Raw genomic sequence first — 19,007 nt, 5'->3', positions numbered from 1 at the left:
TCTCCGATCTTACTTCCAGAGTTCTAATAAAATATATTGGTTGTGCTTCTATAAAAAATGTCATGCTATCAAAACAATGGCACAGCATTAAATATCTTAGCACCTTCTGACCCAAGGTATGAATTTTCATACACAAGCATGGACTTTGAATTGAAGCTTCTATGTGCTCCTCAATGACCAGTATATGTCTGATAATTAATTATGAATAAGGACTTGAAGTTTAATGATCTAAGGCAGTATAGTTCTTTTTATATCAGTTCCATAATTTATATTTCTATTCTTTAAGCAGAATGAAGCTTAAAGAATGGGATGAAGCATTATGCTTGCAACTAGACATAACGATTAGAAAATGCTGTTGATGCTGTTTCTGCCTTTAACATTATAGTCTGGTGAAACAGAAAAGTAAAACACAATTATAACTCAGAGTGATAGTCTATGATTGACAAATGCAAGGGAGACATGGGAGAATAAAGGGTTCCATTATTTCCAGACCCAGTTTGGGAAGACTCAGGGAAATATTCCCAGGAGAAGTGACAGGTGAAGTGAATTCTGAAGGCTAGTTAGGGGCCAGCCAGGGGAAGCCGTGGGATAAGAGACAGGCCACCAAGTAGGGAAAAGAATATGAGCAAAAGGAGGCAGCAGGAAATTTAGCAAGGGGCACTTTAGGAACAGGACCTTAGAGTTGTTAGAAAAGGAATGGAGAGACATAAGGTGGCATATCCAGGAGCAATATCACAAAAGGGGCTTGGATATTAAGGATAAGGAGTTTGGACTTTACTTTGAAAAAGGAAAAATATAATTGTTTATAGTTGTTATAGAAAGATGATTCTGGGGGCAGAATAGAGGATCATTTGGGAGTCATGTGAAACCAGTGGTAAAAGGATCAGTAAGGAGACTACAACAGAAATCTAGGTAAAAAATGAGGGCCAAATTAAGTCAAGGCAGGAGCAATGGAAATAGTATGTATAATGAATCATATATTTAGTGAGCAGAGTTGACAGAATTCGACAACTAATGGGACAGAGGGTGAAGGAGAAAGTGAGGCAGGGATGATACAAAAATTCTGGCTTAGGTGCCATTTCAAGATACAGAAACAGGCTTTAGGTTTATGGAGTAGAAGGTCATATTGACTTGGAAGTCCTTTTGGGTGAAGATGTGTAATAAGCAGTTGAAAATATACGGTCCGGTAGTTCAGTAAAGGGTCTGGGCTAATGTGCTATGTATTTAGGAGTCATCAGAATTTAGTGGTAGTTGAAGACAGGCTATGAATGAGCTCATCCAGACTGTGTAGAGTGAGAAACTACTGGAGTAGAAGACAGAACCCCAGACATGCCAAATTTATGGTGTGGGCAGAAGAATAAATCCACAAGGGAGTCAGAAAATGTGTAAACAAAGAGAAGCATATCTATGTGGAAGGCAAATGCCAAAGGAAGAGTTTCAGCAAGAATTGGTTACTTTGCCAGTAGTCCCAGAGGCGTGTGAAACATGTTAAGGGCTGAAATTTTTCACATGATTTTCGTAAGTAAAAAAAATTGCTGACAATTAGCAATGATAATTTCAGTGGAATAGGGTGTAGAAAAATAATTTTTGAAAAGTCTTCATAAAACATTTCTCAAGGCCAAACTTTACTTGTGATAGTCTACCCTCATTTCTCTCTCATCACTTTTTGGATGGCAATAATTTTTTTCTCTCATGATTTGATTTACTTACTCAATTTGGGAAAAAATTTAAAAAGTCCTTTTTCACAGATGCAGTGACTGTCACTCACTCAAAAGACGTTCTGGCATACTTCAAAGCCAGAAAATGAGGCAAAGTACCGATCTTCTGATACTGATAAATTGCAAGTAGTCTGGCTAACTGCAACCAAGAAATAAGGTATGTATTTAAAAATGCAATGTTTAAAAATGCCAAAGCATTAACCAGAGTAGGTTTTTCACCAAGTAAATAGAAGTATCAAGACAAAATTTATAAAAAGGAAATGTCTCCCCCAAACCTCTCTGTCATATCAATCCTGCTAAAATGTATTGATATACAGGATGAAAACTATTTAAAGGTAAAATCGAATTGGGAATGAGTACTTATTACTTCCTAAAGCCTGCACTGACTGTTAAGACCTCCTTGATCGGCCCATAACATACCTCTAAATTTACTTCCCACTACTCTTCTTAATATTAATTTATTGTCAGTGGTTTCTTAATATTTGGGTGACAAAACCCCCAGAAAGCCAGCACTTATTGTAGTAATGTCTGAGGAACAATATGCACAAATGTGTTTTCTCGATTGGAGAGCTTTAATTACTATCCTTTGGGGTGAGTGTATGATAAAATTTTTGATGTTACCAAGGGACCCTCACACTTGAAGACATTTAGAACTATTGTCTAATGCTGGGTTAATTCATTATTTGCAAAACATACCTCATGCTTTCCTTATTCTTTATATCTGAATGTTTTCTCTTCTTATCATGACTTATCAAAGTCTTGTTTCTCCTTTCTCCTTCAAGGTGTAGTTTAACCAATACCTTGTCTCTGATGCCTTCTCTAGTCCCTCAAACCAAAAGTGTTCCTCCATCCCACTTTCTTTAGATCTGTATCTTATGTCAGTTTCACATAATACTGTAGTTGTTTGGGTATCTTCTTTCTCCCACCAGATTGAAAGTTCCTTTATTCTATTGAATATGTTTTGTTAATTTTTTAGATTTTGCAAATATCGTATTGCTTCACCCTTCAAATAAGAAAATGTTACCCACTAAAGCTACAGATAAAAGTCAATTTAAAATCATTCATATATAGGGGCTAAATGTCAGATGCAATGTATCGTAAGAGATGGTTTGTAAATGTACTGTAATGAGGCTAAAGCATCTTGCATGTCTCTATTAAATAGAAAAAGGATATCTCTGAAGTATTATTGGGGAGATGAAAGATAAGCTGCAGTTATTCTAACAGGTCCAAGATAATGGAAGAGTATAGACAAAGAAGCAACAAGGAAGCCCTGACCAGGCAACAGGCATTCAAGGGGCACCTGAAGATATATACCTAGGGACCCTCAGATATGTTGTAACTTTGTTATAATGATCATTCTACATATGATCTTAATCTGACTTTCCAAATACACTTTCCTGTAGGAAAGAATGACCTGATCTGTCAACATGTTTTCCTAGTAGTGTGTGTGTGTGTGTGTGTGTGTGTGTGTGTATTTGCATTATAAAGGAGTAGATTGACATTATGGCTTATTGGTAAGTTTCGTTTAATAGAAGTCCATCTTCCACAGACTTGTTAGTCTTTTTACACTTGAGTAAATGGATAAAATAAATTTCTCATACATGCAAAACTAATAACCAGATGCTAGGATGTGCTGCACCAAAATGTATTCACACCACGAGCTAAGCCTTCTGGCTTTTCTTTCTAAAACTGCTGTTTAATTGTTAGAACTTGCACACAGCAGGTATATAATAGAAATTTATTGAGTGAATCAGTGAATAAAAACTGTAACCTTGTTTAAAGTCAGCTGAAATCGTTTTGAGCAGCTAATGATACTAGATTACTTTATATACATGTTCATTAACCATTTTCATCATTCATTCAGTAGTGTTCCTCCCCAAAATACAGGCCATACACGTATGGTTTAAAAAGACTACTGGCCACAAAATACTTTGAAAATCTCAATGCTTCCCTTGTTTACAATTAATGAAAACAGTTATGTGTAATACTGGTGTTGCCAGTCTTTCTGATTTACTTGGCATGAATTACATTGTGCAACATTTAAAAAGTTGCCACCAAATGCAATGTAAAAATTTCCTCTCCTTTTTTGAGATTGTGTCGGGGTCAAAAAATTCTGATAGATAACTGTTTCAACTTTAAAAGCTCACTTAGCTTTTATCCACAGCAAATAAATAATCCTTTTAATTGTAACTGGTTATTTTCTAACTTTTCCAGCTCATGCCAGAATCTTTTAAAACTTTAAAGAACTTACAAAACGCTAGCAAAAGGAATATGAACTATATCAACAAAAATAAAACCCCTTTCCAAATAATAAAAAAACTGAGAAAAATTAAACATGTTTAAACATTCACATTTTTAAACAGAAAAGTTCATTATTGCTATTGTTATATTTTTATTTAATAAAGATCTATCAAATCTGACAACCAGTTTACAGTAAGTTTTAAACATTCATAACTTTTTAATAGAAAAAAAAATTACCTGTCCAAGCCCTTTCAGCAAGAATTAAACTAATAAGAACCTGGGCATTTTGATTTCTCTATAAAAATTACTTCATCGCCACTAGCATACTGAATTTTATTAACTTTGCTCAATATGTATTTTTAAAAAGATTTGACAAATAGGAAACTATTTTTCTTTCTGTTTCATGTGATTGAATTTTTAATAACAATTCATCTATTGTATTTCAAACTGTTCAGGTAGAATAATAACTGAGAAATATATTAAGGCAAATTGAAAAGGAATTTTTTTAAAAGCTATTGAATTTACTTGGGAGCTAAAAGGACGTAACATGTTTAATTCTTGATGAGATATTGGAAAAATAAATTGGTCTAAAGTAGTACATGGATATTATTGAGGTAAAGAAAATGTATATTTTTAAAAAATGTTCTATTTCTAATTATGGGATTAATGTTTTCACAAGCAATTTCTACACATATATTTTGGCTCTACAGTTTAAGATTTAATCAAGTAAAAATTTCATCCTTGTAATTCTTTCAACTGCTTGTTGCCTATAGAGCTGTGCTGAGAGAGCAAAAACAACTGATAAATAAAGTGACTGACATCCTTTCATGATATTATAATCCAAGTTCTCTCTGTTGCTGAGCTATATATCCCCTTTGGGTATAAATTAGAGGAAATAGTGACTGGAGATTCACTTCTCTATGTGAAAATTAATTATTTATTCATTTTTTTAGGAATTCTGTTTTCTTAATTGACTTTAGACACCTCACTATAACTCTGTATACCATTTTGCTTTATTATATGAGCAGATATATTCAGTTTTATTTTCAACCAATTGAGGTTGGTTAAATTAGGGTTTAGAATGAACCAGACATTTTAAAAAAGTTGGTCAACTTGTCTTTCTCTGAACTACTATAATATCTGTTGTCAAACACACAATTTTATGCTATTTCTTAACTGTTTGATGTATGTAATTCTTGATTCATCAGCAAAACTCAATGCATTCTCTACTTCTTTTGTATTTCCATAGCACATATTAGGGTCCTATACAAATATTTTGAACTGCTGAAACACATACTGTAACGTGCTGTTTACAGTATAGTTAATTTACTGCACAGACTGTTTTATTTAACAATCTACTAGTACAACAAACATAGCACATTTTTTATTACATGCTATTACATATGAACTATTATTACCTGGCAATGATTTGGACCACTTGACTACTGAAAGCAGTTGCCTCTCTCCTAGTTGATTAAGACTCGTTAGCAAAGAACTGGAAGTATCAGGCTTTGTGTTGTCATGTCCTGCGTAGATCACGTCTGGTTCAATGCTCATTAGCAGGTTGATCACTGAGGGGATCAACTGTAAGTCTTTAGACGGTGAAAAAGTGATTCTCTGGCTTTCGTTCGGAATGCCCACTGTCTGTGGGAGAGCAACCGTATCTAGTGCTCTCATAACCCTGACTTTATTGAACTTTTTAAACTTTCGACCTATAAAGAAGAAAAAAAAAAGTTTATGTAAATACATATGAACTAAATCTCCCAGCAGAGTATTATTTATCTTAGTCCTTAGAATCATAACATTATAGATTTTAGTATCAATCTAATAAAATGAATTAGAATAAATAAAAATGTTAGGTCTCAGGTTAAATAAATTAGAATTAAATAATTCATTGCTTCAGCATTCATTGGGTTTGTAGGGTGGGAGGAATTACACCAGTATCCAGGAAGGGATTATGGACTTTGTATGAAAAGAGATGAATGAAAAGACAAATAGCTTTTAGGAGAGACTAACTTCAGTATTGCTTAATATTCTGACAGAACTGCTTTCCAAAAGCTAATGCTGCAGATCACATTAGTTGAAACATGGTCTAGTGGTTGCTGAATCTTCTTCTGGGTTTCATTCTTTTAAGAATCTGTTAAAAGATATGTATATATAGGCAAACCCCGTGAAACACTTAATACAATTATGGTGGGTCCATAGTTCCCTTGAAAACAATCTATGGACTGTTATGACATCTAAGGACCGAAAATTAAGGGTCTCTTTTCTAAATTAAGGGAGGAGAGAATCTACACTCTGTGCTAGTCAAACCACATTTGTATTTCTCAATAATTTATAGCATTTCTACTTTGATGAATTGTGATGTTAGGAAGAAAAAAAGCCAGATGGTCACATACGTAGAATCTGCATCATGAGGAAAAATTGAAGGAGACTGGGATGCTTCTTTGGGCTTCTGCTAGTTCACAGATGCCTTGGTGTGAATAAGAGAAAGTCCTGGAGACCTGAGGGCAGGCTGGATTTCAGTCCCACTTGCTCTGTGCGAGGCATGGGCTGATTAACAGAGTGAAGTGGCTATGCTGTTTAGCTAAGGGAGGATTGATAACCATTTGCAATTATCTAAGCAGAGGTAGCAATCTGCTGGTTCAAGTACCTGATCTGGCCCTTAGACATGTTTTGTTTGGTTCATGCAATACTGACCAGAGTTATAAAAACATCCCTAAATTAGTTAGGTGGCAACAATCTAGTAAATTTGAGTTGCAGCTGTTGCTTTTGGATGGGGCATAGGCACTCCAGTTTGTCCAGTTCCTACCACAAACTGGTAGTAAGCCAATGATTTCTTAAATCTCGTCACTCTACCCAACTAAGCTACCTACCTGTTCTCTGTAAACATTTGCCATTGTGATGTCTTTTTTTCTTTTTTTTTATTGGTTATGAATATTCATGAGATACTAAGCTGATCGTCATCCTTCGTGCCTTTGTGATTTCTGAGTTCAGAGTATAGTCACAAAGAAAAATGATTACACTTGCTCTATAAAGCCGCAAAGAACTGAGTTATAACTTGTAGGTGACAGGGAAATAATTGCCAGGGTCTGTATACAAAAAAGATGCAGAATTGATTACAGAGATCAAAGGGGCTTCCAGGGCAGGGAATGAGTTACAAAGGCAAGAGAGGTAACAGTTATGGAGTATCTACTATACGTCAGGAATTTTATATATCATTTAGCCTTATAACAATCTTGAAAGCTAAGTATTATTAACTCCATTTGTAGATTGGGAAAATAGAGAGTAGAGAAAATGTCACACCCAATGTTAGAGTAGCAGAATTCAGATTATGTGGACTCTAAAGCCCAGACTCTTTCTATCCCTAACACTGGAGTCCCCCTGGAGTCTCAGGCATGGGCTGCATCTTCATTTGGTGGGATTATGGAAAAGAGGTTTAGGCAAGGGATTGTGTGAAAGAGCCTGCAGTTTGAACTAAATGTTTTTTAAAGGTTTGTTCCAATGCTAAAATATTATGATCAATAAAAAATACAACACACCCTCCCCTACCCTCAGCAATAACTCTAAAATAGTTTTCCTTCAAATTTACTTTAACTTCCTTTCTCTTTTTCATACACTTACAGTTCTGGTTTCATCAGAATTTGATTATATTATAAAATACTGGAATCTCTTTGAAAACCAAAGAAAACACTTTATACATTGATTAAACTTTAGACAGTCTTGTCCCCCAAATAGAATTCCAAGACAATTTTCCTAACATGCTGATTATATAAAGTGTCATTTAAATTAATATAGAAAATATTCATACTTTTCTTGCCATCCAGTCTTTCCATGAGTCCCAGGGGGGGAAAGGGGGAATGTACGATAAAAGCAAATTCAAAAGATGAACTAATATTGAACTAGGTCATTTTTATATCTTATCTACTTGATCAACCCTTTGAGATAAATATTAGCATTTCCATTTTAAAGATGAGGAATAGGTTTACAGAGGCTAATTGGCCAAGTTCATAAAGCTAGCAAACACCAGAGCAGACATATTAATCAAGTGTCATCTTCATTTATTCTTTCACTCACTCACTCATGAAACACTTATTGGCTTCATTTATCAGGCACTGTTCAAGGTTCTGAGGTAACAGCAATGAACAACAAAGTGTCTACATTCCCTGAGTTTATATTTTAGGGATAAGGGGTAGAAGATGGAGGGTGCCCATAAACCAATAAAGAGTAATATAATACCAAAATGTTATGTGTTATAAGCAAATTATGTGTAATAAGATAGAAAGTGACTTGATGGAACAGGGCAACATTAAATAGTATGGTCAAGGAAACTTTCAAACTTCAAACTCTATGGTCTTTCCCCTAGACCACCCTGCTCCCCTTCCAACAGTCTTTGTTTATTGAAATCTGCAGGCTAATGACTCTTTGGGAGCTAAAAAAAAGCAGTGTGTTTCAAAGGAGAACTTTGCACAGCAGAAGAATGATGTTAAAGAATTTAAAAAATGTAAAGTTATTAAGATAAATTTTCTTGAAGTGCTACATTGTTACAAACTTGCCACTCTACGATCTTCCTCCTACCATGAACATCAGTTTCGTCTTCCAAAAATACATTGCAAGAAATGTAATAACTCTTCCCTTCATTTACAGTTTATGAAAGTATGACATACTGATAAAACACGAACTTTGAACTAGCCATATCTAGGTTTGCATCCTGTCACTTAAAAGCTTTATACCTGGGTTGGATCCTTTACTTGTCCAAATACTAATTTACTCATCTTTAAAATGGGGCACATACAATAATGAAATAGCCAAAGAAGAAATCAGGAAAGTAATACAATTCACAATAGCAACTAAAAACATGGAATACCTAGGAGTTAATTTAACCAAGAAGGTGAAAGACCTCTACAATGAAAACTCTAAAACACTGATGAAAAAAACTGAAGAGTACACAAATAAATGGAAAGACACCCATGTTCTTGGGCTAGAAGAATTAACATCATTAAAATGTCCATATTTCCCAAAGCAATCCACACATTCAATGTAATCCCTATCAAAATGCCAATGACATTCGTCACTTCTTCACAGAAATAGAAAAAACAGTCTTAAAACTTGTATGGAACCACAAAAGACCCTGTAAAGCTAAAGCAATCTTGAACAAAAAGAACAAAGTTGGAGGCATTGCACTTCCTGATTTCAAAATATACTATAAAGCTATGGTAACAAAAACAGCATGGTACTGGCATATAAACACACAAACTGACCAATGGGATAGAATCGAGAGCCCCCAAATAAACCCACACATTTACAGTCAACTGATTTTCTACAAAGGTGCCAAAAATATACAGTGGGGAAAGGACAGCATCATCAACAAATGGTGCTAGGAAAATGTGATGTCCACATGCAGAAGAATGAAACTAGATCCTTATCTCTCACCATACACAAAAACTAACTCAAAATAGGTCAAGGACCTAAATTTAAGACCCAAAACCGTTTAACTACTACAAGAAAGCACAAGGGAAACACTACACGAAATGGGAGTGGGAAGTGCTTTTATGAGTGGGACTACAACGGCACAAGTAGCTAAAGCAAAAGTATACAAATGGGGCTGCATCAAACTAAAAAGCTTCTGCACAGCAAAGGACACTATCAATAAAGTGAAGAGACAACCTACAGAATGGCAGAAAGTATTTGCAAACTACAGATCAGACAAGGGGCTAATATCCAGAATATATATATAAGGAACTCAACAGTAAAAAAAAAAAAAAAAAACAATTAAAAAATGGGCAAACAACCTGAGTAGACATTTCTCAAATCAAGACATACAAATAGCTAAGAGACACATGAAAAAATACTCAACATTACTAATCACCAGGGAAATGCAAATTAAACCAAAATGAGATAGCCACTAATTCCAGGTAGATTGGCTATTATCAACAAGACAAAAAATAAGAAATACTGGTGAGGATGCAGAAAAAAGGAACTCTCCTACATTGTTGGTGGGAATGTAAAATGGTACAGCCATTGTGGGAAACAGTATGGAAGTTCCTCAGAAAACTAAAAACAGATCTACATTATGACCCAGTTATCCCAGTATTGGGTATATACCCAAAGGAAAAGATATCAATATATCAAAAAGACACCTGCACTCCCATGTACATCACAAAACTACTCACAACCACCAAGAGATGGAATCAACCCAAATGCCCATCAACATCTTTATTTATAGTAGCCACGAGTTGGAGTCAAGCTAAATGTCCATCAACAGATGACCAGATAAGGAAAATGTGGTGTATATACCCAATGGAATACTACTCTGCCATAAAAAAGAATGAAATTCTGCCATTTGCAGCAACAAGGATGAACTTAAAGAAAACTACGTTAAGTGAAATAAGCCAGACTCAGAAAGAGAAATACCATGTGTTCTCACTCATAAGTAGGAGATAAGTAAAGAAAGAAAGAAAAGACAGAAAGAAGGAAAGAAAGAAAAACAAACAAAAACAATCACAATAGCACATTGAACTTCCAAAGAAAAGAACAGAACTGTGGTTATTAGAGGTGGGAAAGGGAGAGTGGGAGTGGGGTTAGTGAGAAATTAGTTAAGGGTCACAGAGATTGATTATGTTTTGTAAACATGAGCATACTAATTATCCTGATTTGATCGCCACATATTGTACACATGTATTGATGCTCAAATCTGTACCCCACAAATATGTATAAACAATTACGTTTCAATTAAAAAATAAAAAATAAAATAATTTTAAAAATTCAATATATAAAAGCTTCTGGAAGAAGGGACAGAATGATGTAATCAAGAGAGAAATATACAGTAAGTTTCAAGAGTATTGATAATATTTATATTTTTCTAAGCCTGATGAATACATATGTGAATGCTAGTTATATTGTTTTATATGAATGAAGTATTATATAATAAAAAGTATTGCTTATTCAAACAGTATGCAATGAAAAGACAAGAGGAAGAGTCCAGGAAACAGTATTACACAATTATTCTTGAAATAAATGGAATTGAATCTGAATGAATGATGGTACTACGAGAAGGAATTTATAGAACAAGTGATAAGAATGGTTTTTGAGAGAGAAGAGATATATTAGGATTGAAAGCTTAAATATAACGTAGAAGTAAAAATTCTGAACTATCTCAGCAAAAACTTGTACAGAAGGGGGAGGAGAAAAGGTTTTAAACTTCTTTAGAGTGTGTTAATGAAATAATTTGGTGAAATGGTGCAGGCACAGTTATTTAATTCTGATATAAAAAAAGAGGAATACATAATTAATTTTGATTCTTCAGAATGGGAATGCAAACACTAGCAAATGAAAAAGCTGAGTAAAACTTCAAAATTAATAGGGAGGATTAAATAGAGAAAACTTGGGAAACTTGACCAAGCTAGCAAAGTAAAAAAAAAAAAAGAGGAGGGGCAGGGAGAGGTAATAACGAAGAAGAATAACATACATTGAATGTAAAATGTGTTGGAAGAAATAAAACCTTATATACTGATTATCACACAAATGTTAATGGTTACATCTCTCTGTCCAAGTTAAAGAATATCAGTTTGTGTTAAAAGACAAAATTCTATTTGTAGTTTACAGGAAACACAGAAAAAACATAGGAAAATCAGTTGAAAATAAAAAGATGAGAAAAAGTGAACCAGGCAAATATAATATCTAGAAAGCAGGAATAGTGATATTATTAACAGATAAAACAAAATTTATGTTCAAAGACATTAAAATGAGACAAAGTGGGGATAGTAAGAATAAAAAGTACTCCAGTCCAAGATGATATAGGCATAAGTTTTTATATAGTGAACAACATGCAGCCAACATGCTCAACTGAATAATTGTGTAATACTGTTTCCTGGACTCTTCATCTTGTCTTTTCATTGCAGGCTGTTTGAATAAGGCACACTTTTTATTATATAATATTTCATTCACATATTTGAAATAGGAAAATCCTATAAAGAAGAAAAACAATAGAAACACAGTGTTTATATGCTTACTTTAGATTTTACATGTCAGATGAACAGTGAATAAGCACAGATATATAGCATTTTAAAAATAAAACTAACAAGCTGATTTTTAGTATATATTCTGCACAATTTATAGAACATTGTAACATAAGAGACAAAGTATATTTTCTTGTTTTCATGAAACATTAGCATAATATATAACATACACTTCATACAAGGAATCCTTAATAAATTCTAAAAAAATTAAAGCTTACTATACTATATTCTTTGATTATAAAATAATTTTCTTAAAAATCAAAATTAACTTGGAACTTAAAAAACACTTTCTAATTAATACCTGGACTAAAGAGGAAATCAACATATAATTATTAATCATCTAGATATTAATCAATAAAAGGCAACATTTCAAATCAAAACCCTTGGGATACAGCTAAATGCAAAAAAAAAAAAAAAAAGTCATTATATTATTTTGCTCCACAAAAAGACTGGAAACGAACTAAGGTAAGCATTCAGTTAAGACAGTAAAAAAGAAAAGTCAAATAAACCACAAAGAAAAGGAGAAAAAAATGTATCATACCATATTTGAGAAAGAAGATATTAAAACAATTAGAAGCATCAAAAAAATATAAGGTGCAACTTTCTTGAATAAATCTGATAATTCAAGAAATGTAGTTTTATATCAGAATATAAATTACCAAAATTGACTCTGATACCAGAGGGTTGTATAGCCTAAGTTTTATCTCCCTTAATGACAGGCAATTTCTCTTTTATACTATTTTAAGGTACAGAAAAAGTCAAAACCTTCCCTATACATTTTATAATGCAACCAAAACTTTAAAAACATCATACCAGAAATATAGATTAAGTTGTCTTGTTATTATAAAACTAAAAATTCTAAATTATCAGCAAATTGAATTGTGCAGATTTAAAAAAAGAACACTATACCGTGAACCAGCAGAGCTTGCTCTGAGAAGAAAAGATGGTTGAACACTGGAAAATCTACCACCATAATTCATCACTCAGATCAAAAAATAAAAATAACATAGTTTTTATCAATAGATGATAAGGCTGTAATAGGCAGAAAAATGGCTCCCCAAAGATGTCCAGGTCCTAATCTCAGGAACCAGTAAATACGTTATGTTAGATGGCAAGGGGGATTAAAGTTGCGGATGAAATTAAGGTTGCTAATCAGCTGACTTTAAGACAAGAAGAGTATCCTGCATTATCTAGGTGGGACAGAGAAATAATCACATGGGCCCTTAAATGGGGAAGAGAGTGGTAGAAGAATCAGCACAGCCCCTAGAAGCTGGAAAATGCAAGGATATGGATTTTCCCCTAGACTCTCCAAAAAAAATGCTGACCTGCTGACACCTTGATTTTAGCCCAGTGAGACTCATTTCAGACTTCTGACTCTATAACTATAAGATAATAAATTAATTTTGTTTTAAGCCATTAGATTTGTGGTAATTTTTTACAGCAGCAATAGAAAACTAATAGAAAGGCCTTTTGTTAATTCCGGGAGACATCTGGAAATAAAAACTCAAAGTAAAATGAAAAGATGTATAGACTATTTACCAAAACCCAACAACAAACATTATATTAATAAATAAAACACTTTATTTTCAGATAATATGATTATACATCTAGAAAACTCAAAGGATTACTAAAAATCTACCAATAACTAAATTAGATATATGAAAAGTTTAAAAAACCACTAGCATTACCATTTGTAATAACTGCCATTTGAAAAATAGAAAATAATATTCTATTACAACAGAGATAAAAGTTATAAAATACTCAAGAATAAATTTAATAAAAGCACCAGATCTATATTAAAACTATAAAATTCTCTCTTAGGACATAAAACAAAAATGTAAATTAATGAAAAGATGTATCATTTCACTGCATTGGAAATCTTAAAATGTCAATCTTACTCTAATTAATATGTAAATTTTTCACTGTTTTGATGCGAATCCAATTTTTTTGGAACTGGAAATAATGGTTTTATGGTTCATTGTGAAGAATGAATGTGTGTGAGAATAGCTAAGAGTATTTTGTCAAAAGAGCAACTGTGATTTTAATATATACCATACTATATATCTACATTCATACTACTACCATATTCTAAACATGATATTGTGTTAATGTATGCATGGGAATGGGCATTTAGATCAATAGGATAGAATACAGAACCCAGGAACATATACCAAATCCATATAGTCTCTTAAGTGTCATGTGTTGGGTGAGAGCTGTCACTTGGGCATATGAAGGTTACAGGGAAGATAGAGAAAAAAATCCACAGGGTCCATTTTCATAACAGGATGGCAAAAGACAGCCGGATGAGGACCATGTAGTCATACTAACTACATATTCCTATTAACTGGCTTTCTAAATTTGAGACAAGAAGTAGAGAGAAGTAATGAATGGAAAACTGGGAATTATGTTTGGACTTACTGATCATACCTGACTGAGCAGAAATAAATATACACTAACTACTAACATCTTTTATTCTGCTTCTCTGTTTTATTTTTCTTTTTAGCATTTACCATGCTCTATCAGGCATCAATATTTCATGTTATATATTTATTTTGTTTACTTTTTCTATCTTAAGGTAAGACATAAGCTCCTTGATAGTAGCACAGCATCTTGTACATAGTAGGTACTTGATAACTTTGTTAAACGAATCAATAATTGAACAATAACAAAAAGCCTGTTTGCTGCAAGTGCTCCACAATAATCTGGTCTCCTGCCATATAACTTCTGCTTCCTGAAGGGTGGGAAGAAATTCTTGGGGAATTTCCTTGCAGTAAAAGATACAATCTAGGGCACACGGTTTAGCATATTTCACAGTAGATTGTTTGGAGTTTTCATATGTCTGCATACGTCAGCAGTTGACACCTTTCTACCATAGCTATACTTATGTCCCCAATCACTATTTCCTTCTCGTCCATATCCAACTAAATAGCTGAGATTTCAAGTCTTCTGGCTCAAATTATAAAGGGAAAACAAAAATAAAGCTTGGGTAAACAGGAAAGAAAGCCAAGGGAAAATAACGATTACTAAGTTAAATAGCAAGTCAAGATAGAATGACACAGAAATTTAAATGTGTAATAAGTAGCAGATATATAGTATGGAACTTAAGGTAAAATATTTTTAGAAATGATAAAAAGGGAATGTAAAAGCAAAAATAAAGAATACACATTGAAGGAAGAATTGTAAGAAACAGGCTTAGGCAGTACTGTCATTGCATTTCAAAGATAAAGTGGCATCTAAGTTTTAAGAAATTGAAAAAGAAACACAAAACATTAAATAAAAGATGAAATAATTGCACAACATAAGATGAGAGATTGCAGAGAAAAAAATAAAGCCATTATATATTTAGGAAAATTTAATTTCAAGAAAAATTAATAGATTAAGATAGAGCTAAATCCTGACAAAGGTATTGAACTTCAAGGATTGAGAAACAAAAGGAATAAAAACCAAAATCTCAGATTTCTGTTCAGTTATATTAGATGCCTAAAGATAATGGCATTGTGTACAGATCTGAGAGGGGAAAGGCCCATAGCACACATTTTCTATATTTAATAGAACTTTAATGAAGATCTGAAAGGTCAAGGGAATTAGTATACACAAAACAAATAGGATGCTTTTCTTTGATGAAAAAACCTCAACAGATACTGTCACTCATTTAGGAAAAAATCCTACCGCATCAAAATATGCATATTGTCTTTTGGATTATGTTTCCATAGCATAATATGATTTGAGAACATAAATATATACAATAACAATATTCAACAACTATTACTTTAATTAGATACTTCTACCAGTCATGATTCTGTAAATTAATTTCAATTCCAAAATATCTGCACTGATTTTTCAATGTTCTTACAAATACATAAATCAAAAACTTTGAAAACATACAAGAATGTTTTGCATTAAAATTAAATCTTTATTTTGCCAATCATAATGTTCGCATAAATTGCTTCAAAAAATAAAAGACATTTTAAGCCATCATTTATTAGACCTTTATATATACCAAGCACTCACCGTTACATGCTTTAAATGTATCATTTCATTTATCTTCACATAACTCTCATTATTTGGTCTTAATAGAAAAGAAAGCAGAGATGTCGACAGAATAAGGTGTGGACTTTAAGTTCCTCAGCTATTAAATGGGAGGATGAAATAAAACCCCAATTTTTCTGACTCTGTATCCTTACTCTTTATTATAATACTATACCATCTTCTACAGAGGTGTTTGGAAATACTTTTCTAACCCACTGATAAAATTTAAACTTTAAAGGGTGGTGTTAATGTATTTGGTTAATATGGGCATAAAATTTCACATAAACTTCTTTTACTGGCAATAACTTTTAAGTATCCTTTTCCAGAATACCTAAAAATTACAGACAAAACAGAGCCAACATTCTTTTAAATGTATATCTAAACTCCTCAAAATGTCAGTAAAGTATCAACGTGTCCAAAATAAAAATCACCTGTACTTACTGACAAGGGGACATAAGAAGGAAGCATGTCCATTTCAAGGTCTTCTCTGATAATTCTTAACCTTAGGCCTTACTCACCTAGCTGTGCAGCTTGAAATAATTTTACTTGCAAGGTATGGAAAACCTAGAGCAAAAAGTAAATATAAAAAGTGGTCCTTTACTAATAAAGTCCCTACAGTGCCTGGAAGAATAAAATAAAAATTCTCTCTGGAGAAAAACACTCTCAATTAAGGCTACACATTTCAAAAAATTTAAACTGTATCAAACATGAGCTCATAATCCAAAAATTACAAAAGGTAAATGGATGAGAAGTAGCAGAAACAATAAACTGTGTGGTGGATTTGGCTCAACTGGCTTCTGATAACTAATTGTTAAATGTTCAGAAAATTGGAGAGCTGGTTGTTAAACCATTAGCAACTTGAATTTTGCCAGATGGGAATATTTACACCACTATCATCAGAAAACACATTAATAATCAGGGCTTTTTTACTTTTTGTTTTCTTTTTTTTAAGAGAGCTGGTTGACCAGCAAGCTACAATGGCATAACTAGATCTTGAGTTTGGGGACTTTAGAATTATTGAACACAAATGTTTGTAAGAAGTATGTGTGTAGTTATTAAAAATATGTGGTAAAAAATTGATAACACAAGAAAATAAAAAGCTACTATAAAAAATTCATGAAAGAAACAAGTCAAGTGTCTAAAATAAAAAAATACCATCACTAAAATAGAAAAAAAATTAAAGGATACAGCCCAAGAAAGAAGGCGAACTCAAAGACAGAACAGACTAAATTACACAGAATTTAGCAGATAACAATGTGAGAAATAGTAAAAAGGATAAAGAGATATGGAGGATAGAATGGGCTAGTACAGTGTACATTTAATAAATGTTCTGGAGGTAGAAAGAGGCAGCAAGGAGGTACGCAACATTTGAGGAATACTGGAATGGTTGCAATCCTCCCAATATCTAAATGTGGGTAAACAGAGTCAAAATAATGATTGCTAATTCTGGATCGTGTTCTGAAATGAGTACTATTAGACCTTTATATATACCAATATCAAAATGCAAGTCTGATGGCAGCTGGAAAGCTTTCTGAGAAATAAAGATCAGCAGGCAATCAGGAAATGGTATAAATCCTTTGACATTATGAGGATCATAATAAGCATTGCTGTAGTTGGGGTGGATATACAATCATCTCAACAGTGTCTCCATGAAATTATGGAAGAATGTCTAAATACCTGTTATTACTTCAGATTAACAAAAGGATGATGACCATTGTGTAATGAATGCTGGGATCAGTCCATTAGCACTATGCTCTCACAATCCCTTATAGCACTGATATAGGCTGCTGTCTTGTTTTCAGGATCTACTTCCCACTTTCCAGATCAAAAGAATGTGCCTGTACACATACTTCAAAAAAAACATAGATGCATGATAATAGGCAGGATAAAATGAAAGCAAGTATTTGCCAAAAAAAATACTAGAATTGATTTTTTTTTTAAGTACATGTCTAAACGATTCAAATAAACTCAGACTGCAAATGGAGGTACATTTGAACCTCTCAATCCTGACTTTTTCCTGGGTCTAGAAAATAGCATATACTGGTACATACTACTGAACAGTTCCAGCTGGTGGCCATAAAAGTAGTTCCATACAAACTCAGAAAATATTTAAGAAACGAAGTAAGAATGAATACTCTAAGAATTATTCCTAGCCAGTGTGTGTGAGATGGTGTTTAGGTGACCAACTAGACAGTGATTGGAAGACATCATTTGGCTGCAGGCTTCAATGCAGTGAGTAATGTTTGAGAGGTACTGTCTCTGGGAGGTGCTGATTCAAAGGCCAGCATTTGGATAGAAAAGGACATGCCATAAGGGGAAAACTATGAGCGGTCTAAAAAGATTGGTGGCAGCCATAATCTGCAGTAATTCTCTTATTAAAGAGAGGGCAGATAACTTCAGTTTTTCTATTAATTAAAGGCACAGAACAGGCCTCCATACTTTGGGAGAAGGTGCTGCTGTATCCCAAATGCAGGAATTTTGGAATTCTTTAGAAAAAGGATTGAAGCTTTGTTGGCTGTCAAGTGTAGAAGGAGAAAAAACAAACAAGAAACCCTTTATTACACAACCCATACGCTCTAGCCCAGAAAGTTATTCTCTTTGCCGAGAGAAGTGGGTGTGAATCTAGGTGGCAGAGGAGGTGGGAGGAGTAGGTGAGAAACTGGCTTTAACACAACCTTTTATAAATTGAGGAGAAGGTTCCCTACCAAAAAAAATATATATATATATATGTATATATATAAGATATATATTATATATATTAAGTTTTGCCCACTTGTTTATACACACACACACACACACACACACACAGAGTTTTGGCTTTAAAAATTTTAGCAAAGATAACTACTTATTTAACCATTCCTTTATGTAGAAAGCTACTTATTTTTGAAAGAGCTAATTTCCTTTATAATAGTTTAGCACTTTTACCACAAATGCAAAATACAGAGCTGTGCTCATTTCAGAAATTATTTTTGTGAGTCATTAAACAAAAATGTTTTCTAAA

At 33.3% G+C, this 19,007-nt stretch overlaps 1 protein-coding gene across 2 annotated transcripts in view; it reads right to left on the bottom strand.

Moving 5' to 3' along the window:
• Positions 1–19,007, bottom strand: part of PGR (progesterone receptor) — a 75,499-nt gene that overhangs the window by 21,077 nt on the left and 35,415 nt on the right. Inside the window, exon 4 of one of the 2 annotated variants that reach the window (XM_063094381.1) lies at positions 5,378–5,671. The exons of the other annotated variant lie outside the window; for it this stretch is intronic. Within the exon in view, the coding sequence (XP_062950451.1) occupies positions 5,378–5,671 (294 nt within the window). The remainder of the gene's footprint in view (positions 1–5,377; positions 5,672–19,007) is intronic. 2 annotated transcript variants of the gene reach the window in all.

Source organism: Cynocephalus volans, chromosome 4, assembly GCF_027409185.1.
Source record: "Cynocephalus volans isolate mCynVol1 chromosome 4, mCynVol1.pri, whole genome shotgun sequence".
NCBI classification, from domain to species: domain Eukaryota; kingdom Metazoa; phylum Chordata; class Mammalia; order Dermoptera; family Cynocephalidae; genus Cynocephalus; species Cynocephalus volans.
Note: the sequence above shows the minus strand (reverse complement) of the source record. Positions and strands in the feature narration are given on the sequence as shown.